Below are 10,510 nucleotides of genomic sequence, written 5' to 3' on the forward strand. Positions count from 1 at the left end.
GAATGGGATGATGAGTACGCGTTTGTAGGCCCTTTCATCATATAATTTCTCTGGAAAAAGCGAATATAATGTCATTTCACTTTCCTTTCCGAAGAAAACACTATTTGACTATTTCAGTGGCAACCAAACGGACCCAAAAGGAAATATAAAAAGGGAATGAAGACAATTCACTCCTCCATTTCCTCTATGTATACAAGTAAGTTGGGTGAGTGAGACTAAACATGGCTCCTCCTCTGAGTCCAAGATTAGTGATCCCCATCGACTTGAAGAAATCCGCACGCGAGCAGAAAGTTCCCCTCCACAACCGATGGCACCCCAACATACCGCCGGTTGCAGAGGTTAAAGCAGGAGAAGTTTTTAGAATTGAGATGATGGATTGCAGTGGGGGCGGCGTCGGACTAAATGACTCCGCCGAAGACATCAAATTCTCTGATCTTTCCATTGTAACGCCACCCCTTATCTTTCTTACTTCCTTTTCATATATAGCACACATTTAAATTCATCTTTTTGAATACAAGTTTATGATGCACTTCTATTACATCCACATCCACCAATTAGAAAATTAGGACCACTGATAAACATTAAACTTGACGTGCTATATGTAGTATTCAACTGTTTGTACTTGAAACTAATTTTGAAAAATAATAAAAGATAATATGAAGAATTATGTGGGTATTCTTGAGTTTTTTGGTTTTTACATATTTTGGGATAAAATAATTTCTATTGTTTTCCTACTATTTTCCATTGTTTTTTTATAATGTTTCAAACAGGGATTTTTATGAGAAATTATATGGTGCCCGGTAGGGCATGCCCTTATAAAAGAGTGCCTCCCTTGATATTTGATCTAACAGCAGCCCCTTAAAAAGATGAAACAGGGGTTTGTTGTTGGATCAAATATCAAGGGTGGTGCAACTTGCACGCGCATGCCCGATCGGACACCATATAAAAACTATTTGTTTATAAAGCCCTTATCTGTCGGATATTCCCGAATTAGTCATTTAAAGTTATGAAAGGCCCAAAACACTCAATATTTTGTTAAACCCTTCTGACATCAACAGAAACATCATTCAGTCTCCATTTTCATTACTGGCGTGTTTCATGAGGTTCTTTTGGTTCGTCTGGTATTTGAACCGACAGAAGTCATAGAACCTTGGGTTCCTTTCTATCTTGGCTGTCGGAAATACCTAGAGACGGATGGATGCCTGACACGTGTTGAAAAACTTTTTGGAATGCTAGCGGCTCTATACATAGTCGGTTTGGTTTGGATTGAAATCTTTCTGTGAACCCAAAGTCCTTGGGTTTGCCTCTGAGGGCGGGGAAATGTCCCTCAGGGAAGATCTTGGAAACCCCAGCATAGTATCTCGTGGTTTCCATTTTGCTTGGAGGGTGAGATTGTTGGGGTTCCACGCAAATGCAAGTAGTCCCACATCGGATGAGTGAAATGGATGGGGATGGGTTATAAGGGCATAGGCACCCTCCTTCTAACAGCTAGCTTTTAGGCGTGAGTTCTACCCGGTCAAATTCCCTACACATCTATGTCCCATGAATATGGTACAACTGTCAGAGTCCGACACCGGTATTGGGCAGGTACAAGTGTCCGAATCCGACACAGGTATTGGGTGTCAGATTTGGCTAACTTCGGAAAAAAAAGTATTGGTAGATTCACCAATATATTTTAATCAATTCTAATTTTATTTCTTTTACATGATAACATGTAATATATTGGGAATTTTAGTAATTAAGTAAATACAATATTTTATTTTCATGAAAAAAATTACTATTAAAATAGATAAAACACAAAACATGATAATTGTAAATTTGTTACAATAGTATTTAGAAAAAATAGATGAAGGAGATCTAGAATTGTTGATGAGAATTCTGAAGTATTAGAATCTGAAACGTGTCCAACACGAGTACATTGCCTGTTTGGAAGAATCCATGTAACATAGGGGCCATGAATAGTATCAGGTTTCTGTCTTTTAAGGATTTAGGTTCAACTTAGAAAGTCTATAAGTCAACATGAATCATATCAGTCATTACTACAACCTGCAAAAATAGACATAGCTAATCTATAGCAGATGATGTCCAAAAGGAACTATGGCAGAATATTAATGGAAATCAAAACGGACCTCATTGCATGGGCTAGAAAGGAGAAGTTACTACTATCATACCCACTGTGCGCCTGTTTTAAGGCAGGGAGGCAGTGGATGTAATCATGTAGGGGAACCCCACCGACCCACACACACACACACCCACACACACACACACACACAGAGAGAGATGATGTCCCATAGTAGAATGTTGGGACATCTGGAAGTGGCCATATGAGACTGAAACAGATCCTGTCTAAACTGAACTAATGAACCTGAAAGGGCTACTAGAGCATACCATTTGGAGAAGTTGGGTTGTTTTCCTCCTTCAGACTGTCTTTTGTATACCAGAACCATCTGATACTTAGTGAATTAACATTTGAGCTCTTCCTACTAATTAATGTATTGGTGGTCATATTAGTGTGTGGGTGGTGTAATTATAGTGTCTAGGTAAGTTAAGTGCATTGCAAATATTATAAACATGGGATGGAAATTTTTTAGGGGTCTTGTAAAGTTTACCTGGCAAATAGAACAGATTAAAAATAGTTTACCTGTCATAACTATGCATTTAAATTTTTTGAATTTCAGTAGTAATTATACATTGAATTTTCAATTTCAGTGATCATTTAATAGCTTAACAGAAGATTGTTTTTCTCATTTTCATGATGCCAAATCTTTGAGGGCTGAAAATTACATTCCACATCTGGTAAATTCTGTAAGCACATTATTATAAAAATGAAGGATTATAAAGTATTGAGTGATAAGGCAGTAATGAGACAAGAAATACAGTACTGAGCTGCACATATTCTATAGAATATGGATGCATTTCATTTTCATTCCTGTTTTGCCAGGATAACAGTTGAAGTTTTCATTAACATCTCTCAATGTTTGAAAAGAGTCAATACTAAGATGAGGTTACTCAAAGAACAAACACTAGTAAATGTTAAGAGGGCTTTTACATGAAATTTGGTGAGAACAACACTTCTATGAATTTCTGATATTGTATTTGGTGCAAATGCACTCTCTTTTTGTCTGTCTTATACATTACAACATATGCAGAACAAGTCTTCCAACGTTCAACAAAATTTTACTATTCACATCCTTATGTTTGAACTTTCTTATTGCCACAGAAAACTCTATTATTCTCATGGACAGAGCTTGTTGGGAATGGTAACATATGAACTTCTAAATTGGAGTGGTGCAAATATCAATTTCCTTTTACATTATACAGCTTTGTCATGAGAATCAATTATACAAATGTTGCTCAACAATCATGCCGCCGTTTTCATTTACAAAAGATTACTTACAGAGTTCACCACCTTGTTTGGCTACTTGAACAGCTAAGACTCATCACCATATCTGCCTCCTTTTAACAAGAGTTCACTTACTTTTAGAAGACCCAGCAATTGAATCAGTGTCCCTATTCATGCATCTTTACAGAATCTGTTCACATTTTCCAGGGTTTGAATTTCATCACTCATGATCTAATGAAAATTCATTATGAAGAACGTATAATGCATACAAGAAATTCTATACTCCACCTTATAGCTAATTACCATAAGCCGAATCTGTCTATTTAATAGAGAATATACAGTTTAGATGAGAAGCTTTCCCTCTGTTCAAATTATTTTTTTCTGCAATGAAATCTAAGAGACCATAGCTTGTTCAACTATTTTCAGGTGCATTATCTCAGTGGGCCTTGTAGAGTTGTAGATATAGATGGGGTTCCAGCCAAGCCTGGAGATCTTCTTGCAGTTGAAATCTGCAACTTGGGCCCACTTCCTGGAGATGAATGGGGTTATACAGCAACATTTGACAGAGAACATGGTGGAGGATTTCTGACTGACCACTTCCCCTGTGCAACGAAGGCTATTTGGTATTTTGAAGGAATATATGCTTACTCCCCTCATATACCAGGTCAGTTTATCATATTTATTCTGTTTCTAGATAACTATAGTGGAAAAGCTTCCAACTTTAACAGGTCAACTCCCAACTGGTTCCACAATTTAACCAAACAGATAGAACAGATGTCATCTACATACAGTATGGTTCATATCATGTACTAATCATATTTGCTCAGCAGGTGTCCGATTTCCAGGTTTAACTCACCCCGGAGTAATAGGAACTGCGCCATCAATGGAACTTTTAAATATATGGAATGAAAGAGAAAAAGAACTAGTAGAAAATGGCCTCGGATCTTTAAAGTTATGTGAAGTTCTGCACTCACGGCCACTGGCAAACTTACCGACAACCAAAGGTTGCTTTCTTGGAATGGTATGACACTGAATACCAGGCATGTTCTTGCTGTCATACCAACATAATTACCAATTCTTCATGCATAGATTTATTATATCAAATGCAAATGCTTTCTCTTTCATTTGCAAAGAAATTTTTACATATTTACTAATGTAGCATGTTCTTATGCCGTACCATTTAATAAAAAGCGCATGTTCTTAGCATTTCCAGTCTAGCTCAGACAATATTTCCATTTTCAAAACTATCTGCTTCATAACACTTTACATAACCAAGATATATCGACATTCTACAGATAAAATTGCAGCTCCACTTGCGGCACTGTGGTTAAAGACGTACTTTACCAGTTAATGGCATGATTCTTATCCAAGGTCCCCTTGTCCTCATGCATGACAAGATTAAAATTAGGGGCTCATCAAAATTGTATTTAGACAACTGATAACCACAATTGGGGCATTAATTTCATTGTGCAAGTTATGCCAAAGTTTCATTGCTATTAAAGATAAAAAAGCAATGACCAAACCTTTGTCTTCAATACAAATATTCATAAAACACTCAGAGATTTGCTCAAACTGAAATCTGAGGTTATGAGTTGCCTAAATGTTAATGAATGTATGGGTACGCATATTAGGAGAAGATATTTCAATGGGATGCTAACACGGAGGAAAAAATATGGAAGTTGTAACATGCTGGTACAAAAGTTGGTTTATAATTTTTACAAAGTTCAGTACTGCTTCCCTATGATACCCATATAGGGATATGGATACATGCATTTTTTTTAATGGTAAAGGATTGTATCTATTAATAAGAAACGGAGAGGGCCTGTGACGGAGGTGGTCTGTACATGATAGAGACGATACAGAGTAATATGAAAGCACATGCACAACTCAAGGAGGAAGATAATAAAAAGGTTCCTAGCCTATCCTTGTGAGCCCCTTCCCTAGCCATTATATTAGCTTCCCAATTTGCTGCTCTTTTGGCATGATGGAATGAAATAACTGAGTTCTTCACTCCGTCTCATCAAACCAACAAGTAAATCTCCAAGGAATGGAGTGGTTCCCCCTAAGCCACCTGATGATATTAAGAAAGTCCTCCTCAACTATTATTACCTGATCCATGAGGCTACGTTCTAGCAACCTTAATCCCTGCAGCACTGATCTAGCCTCCGCCTTGTTAGAGCCCATGATGCCAATAGGACCCGAGAAAGCCCACGACGTGGTCCCATTTTCATCTCTTGGGACCCCAGCAACAACTTGGGCCAATAAATAAATAAATAAATAAACTCCAGCTAGCCCAAGGTTCCCCATGCTAGATATCTAGAACATTGGACACGGTTTGTAATTGCGTAAAAAAACTATGACACTACACTGTGGAATCATTTCTATTGTGTATCATTGTACTTAATTTTCTTACATAAAATGTTTTAACCTCTTAACTAAAGCTATTATTGACTTCCTGTTCACAACAGATCCACTTGTCAATGTACTAATTGGATACTTCCTCTATATCTAATACAACTATGCAATATGCATCTAGCTGGCATCATGTTCTCTTTGCACAAAATGAACCTAGATTGGTTGACCAAATCCTTAATCCTAAACTGTAGATTCCAGAGGGCACCTCTGAATGGGAAAAGATCGCAAATGAAGCTGCAAGGACGATCCCAGGAAGAGAAAATGGAGGGAACTGTGACATCAAGAATCTCAGCAGAGGCTCAAAAATATACCTTCCAGTATTTGTAGATGGAGCAAATTTTAGTACGGGCGACATGCACTTTTCTCAGGGCGATGGTGAAGTCTCCTTCTGTGGTGCTATTGAGATGAGTGGATTCCTAGAGCTCAAGTATGTATCCTACATATATCTTGATAATGTTCTTTACTTTGTCCCAATGGAGTCCAGTGCGACAGTAAATTTGTCTAGTAAAGAACTCTTAAATGTTTATGACATAATGCTGCAATAGCCCTAAATGAAGAAGGAAGCATCTAAGTGCATTATATCTACTTAGTCCATACTCCATTCCATTAGTCGCTTTATCTTAGCTATTCTCAAGGTTTATTCGTAGCAAAAGAACTTTGATAAGTTTAGCACATTCATCAATCATTATCCATTCTAATCATAGGTAAACCCAAATTTTATGTGTACAAGTATCTATGTTTAACTCAAAGCACATCCATCATGTCATTAGAACCCTATCACTGTCAGGAAGACACACCATTACATGAATTTGTGTCTCTGTAAAAAGTAAAAAGTACATATTTCTTTGACAATGTACTGCTCGTACTCATAAGGCCTCATCATAACTTGCAAGAAAGTAACATTCCTTCGACCTTACTAAAAAGTACTGGCAAAATCCTTGGACTCAGTGCTACCCTGTATTTGCAACCAAACCAAGTCAACTCAATAATCACCCAAATCTGATCAAGTGGGTTTGAGACCAAGCCCACATATTAGCTTACAAGATCTAAATTTTACACACACAAGACTGAGTAGAACCATAGTTACCGGATTCACCATCCGCCCTCCGATCCATGATCCGGGGTCGCACGATCCGAAACGTGGTTCACTAACGACCCGGATCGCCAAAAATGACGAACCGCGGCGACCCGCGCGCGAGAGAGAGAGAGAGAGAGAGAGAGAGAGAGAGACAGAGAGAGAGAGAGAGATGCATATAGACTAGAAGAGAGAGAGAGAGAGAGAGAGAGAGAGAGAGAGAGAGAGAGAGAGAGAGATGCATATAGACTAGAAGAGAGATGGAGAGAGCTACAAATTTTATATATTTCGGGTTGAATTGGAACTAGAGCTTTATTTTGAAAAAAAAAAAATGTAGGGCATACATGAGGTTTTTTTATTTTTTTATTAAATGGATGTAGTATGGACTATGGAAGGATATTCATATATTCCAACCGAAACTTTCTTTTTGAAAAGATATGTATGACATACACGAGGTTTTTATATTTTTGTATTAAATGTGTGTAGTGTGTAATGACATTCTTGTAAAAATATATGAAATTATATATATATATATATATATATATACCCTCATCGTACCGCATACTGGACTACCATCGTACCCCGTACCCGTTCCCGTACCGCGTACCGGAACGAACCGCGTTCCAGGTAACCTTGAGTAGAACGACCTAATCAACTAACACAATTGAAGTGCTTTTATTATTAAGATAAAGATCCTTTCAATTAGACCATCACAATAGTTGACTAGTTAACCCTTTCAACTTGCCTTGCACAATTCTAGGGATCATGAATGTGGTTTGGATGTCAAAACCTCTACTCAACTGCAAATGTTAATTCTCAGCCAGGCTCTGAACTTTTTCAGTTTGGTTTTGTTTCATGTTTCTGAGAGTAGCCTCTTCAAATAAGGGTTCAGAGACCGCTCCTGGTGTTCGAATTAGTCATTAATGGTAAACAACATTGGTACAATGCACACAAAAATGTATCCAGCTTGAATTTACCTAAAAGTTTCTGTTTGTTGATGTGTCTTACTTATTTAACTCGTAACAGTCTCAAGCATTCTCCATTAAAACCAACAACTACATGGCTCAACAAGAATAATGATCAAAACAGTCATGCAGAAGCCCAAAGTTATGATCAAAATCATATAACACCAGTCAAAAATATCCCATAGAGTACTTTCTACCCTTTCCCCTTAGACATGCTAAGCTGCTACAACACCATCAGAAAAGGAAAAGAGTTTACCCAACATAAACACCTGGAATTTTCACAAAAATTCTCTTCCTCCCCTAATATCCAAAATCCTCTTCCATTTAAAAAAAAAAACCCAATATCCAAACTCCACTTCATTAAAATACTATTGTCCTCCATGTCACAAGTCATATGCTATATACCAATGAGACTAACTTGGGAATTTCTAGTAGTTTCCTGACAAAGTTATATTTTTTGTTTAGTTTCTGTAGGGTTTCCTGACAATTGAACGCCCATTTCACGGGTTTTACTCTTTTCCTTTGTTTTCCATTTTGCCACGTCAATTTCTTTTCATTTCCTTTCCACAGAAAACAAATGAATGGATCCCAAACGACTGTTGATGGGATTTTCTAAAAGATAGAAATTTGTAGAGTTGCTTCAAGGCGCGTAATCACTTTCCTTAAGACAAATTTCAGCCCCACCAGTTGTGTGCAAAGGGGATCCGCGAATTGCCTCCAAGATACAACGAAGCCTTGTAGGAATGTCCTACAAATGTTTAATGACACTTTGCACAAGTGGAACCAAACCCAAAACACCTTTCAAGAACTTCAAGCCTTAGAGAAAAACACGAAAACTGTTTCTGCAGAAAACAATCTTCTGTGTACTGTTTTTATGAACAAATTAACTTGAAAAACAATGGAGTAAGAGATTGCTAGAGAGGGAAAGAAAGTACAGTAATAACTGATTTTTCAGTATATAGAAAAGACAGATTTTTGCTCTTTTTATAGAGCATTAGATGTCTATTCATTAAGGGAAACATCCCTTCAAGACATCTCTTGGATTGGTTTGAATAATGACCATTTGATCAACACCCTTTGTGATTTAAGTGGTTTGGATCATCCACAAGGTGTTTGAAAAACATCCATGACTGTTAGGAACCAAAAGACATAAAAAAAAGTTGGAAAACGGAAGTGAAAAGCCATGTTCAAAGCCATGTTCCCTTCTTCCCAACAGATAGTTTTTCGAACATCAGTGGCCAACCGGGCTACCGCGGTCGCCCGCCGGCATGCTTCTGTCTATTTTAATTTTTACGATCCAAAGAACCGCGGTCGACCGGGCTTCCAGCGGTCGGTCGCCCGCCCATACCTTTCTGGAAATTGTTCAAGTTTCCAGTAACCAATCTGCGGTCGACCGGCCCTGTCTTAAAATTGTTTTTATATTTTAAATAAAACTTGTGAAAATTCACTTGATTTTCCAATGTCATTTTGAAAAATCTCTAACAACGACAACCGCTTCTCTTCACCTCATGTGTTGAATGCTTTGGCAATTATGAAGAAGAATGCATACACATATTTGGGTTTTCGCTAAAATTTCAAATTATTTATATGGACATAGATTAAAAACTAATCCTCCAGTTAAAAAATCTCATGCGAGGAGGAATGAAGGAATACCTGACCCCAATGGGTCCAACACCTCTGCACGTGAATCCGATCTTCGAGATCGGCCCTGTCGAGCCTAGATTCTCCGAATGGTTGGTTTTCGAAGGCATCAGTGTCGACGAGAGCGGTAAGCAGCACTATCTGGACGCGAGTGTCGCGTACAAACGCGCAGTCCTCAATGCCACTGATTACCTCTCCAAATTCGGATACTCCAAAGAGCAGGTCTTCCATTTCTTCCTTAATCAATCTCAAAAACAAGAAACTCTAGAAATGATTATGGTTTTGTTTACATTTTTGGTCTTTATATTGAAGATGATATATGATGGTTTTGGTGACACAGATGTATCTTCTGGCATTGTTGATTCTCCAAATGCTTGTGCAACTCTTGCTATTCCAACTCCCATTTTTTATCAGGTAGTTACTTTTAACAGTTGATATTCTCACTCCCTCTTTTTATACTGAGAATTTATATAGTGGACGGCCGTGCATGCTCGTGCAGCCCAAAAAAAAGTGGGGCCCAAATTTTTGGGTGATCTAGACCATTTATTTGTTGGGCCCTGATGTAGATGTAGATAGGGTGTGCCCTTGTCCATAGGATGATCCTAACCCTCCGATTTTTGGATGGACGTGCAACCCCAAAGTTTTTTTGGGTGACTAAACCGTTCACTTGTTGTGCCCTGATGTAGATCGGTTGTGCCAAGAAAATCTTCTCCATGCGATGATCCTAAGTCTCCAATCTAGGAAAATTATTTTAACAACATTTTTTCATGTTTTATTTATGTAATGAATATTTGTGTACATGCAGGATATTCGTCCTAAACCTAGGAAATTGCCGGTGGGGCCGCGCCTGGTGAGGAAACCGGACGTGCTAAAATGCACCTACGATGGGAATTTACCCATCACAAAAAATCCTGGGGGTTCAATGTAAATTGTATTAGGTTAATTGCACCATTCGTACATAAGTACTTTCATCCATTGACAGAACATAGTATTTATTCGAGTGTAGGAATTGCCCAATAAGGGTATAGTGCACCGTAATATGATGCATTGCTCTTCGTATTGTATGCTTCA

The 10,510-nt window shown here is 38.0% G+C and overlaps 1 protein-coding gene across 5 annotated transcripts; it reads left to right on the plus strand.

The window, feature by feature from the left end:
- The first annotated feature begins 163 nt into the window (after positions 1–163).
- Positions 164–10,510, plus strand: LOC143854070 (uncharacterized). 5 transcript variants are annotated; one of them, XM_077363817.1, is made up of 7 exons: positions 164–443; positions 3,770–4,007; positions 4,174–4,364; positions 5,950–6,189; positions 9,416–9,668; positions 9,753–9,853; positions 10,245–10,510. In XM_077363817.1, the coding sequence occupies exons 1-7, from the start codon at positions 222–224 to the stop codon at positions 10,365–10,367; spliced, it is 1,368 nt and encodes a 455-aa protein (XP_077219932.1). In that variant the 5' UTR covers positions 164–221; the 3' UTR covers positions 10,368–10,510. The 5 variants fall into 5 exon arrangements, with proteins under 5 accessions (XP_077219932.1, XP_077219928.1, XP_077219929.1 ...); XM_077363813.1 differs by having other exon boundaries at positions 5,950–6,185; positions 9,430–9,661; positions 9,780–9,853; XM_077363814.1 differs by lacking the exons at positions 9,753–9,853; positions 10,245–10,510 and having other exon boundaries at positions 5,950–6,185; positions 9,435–9,653.

The sequence above is a fragment of the Tasmannia lanceolata genome, unplaced genomic scaffold (assembly GCF_043159265.1).
Source record: "Tasmannia lanceolata isolate RefF3 unplaced genomic scaffold, GAP_Taslan_0.1 ptg000020l, whole genome shotgun sequence".
Classification (NCBI taxonomy): Eukaryota; Viridiplantae; Streptophyta; class Magnoliopsida; order Canellales; family Winteraceae; genus Tasmannia; species Tasmannia lanceolata.

Coding starts and splice junctions, on each gene's coding strand:
- LOC143854070 (XM_077363817.1), top strand. CDS start 222: ATGGCTCCTCCTCTGAGTCCAAGATTAGTGATCCCCATCGACTTGAAG. Junction 6,190..9,415: donor GATTCCTAGAGCTCAAGTAT/GTATCCTACATA, acceptor CTAATCCTCCAG/TTAAAAAATCTCATGCGAGG. Junction 9,854..10,244: donor CAACTCCCATTTTTTATCAG/GTAGTTACTTTT, acceptor GTGTACATGCAG/GATATTCGTCCTAAACCTAG.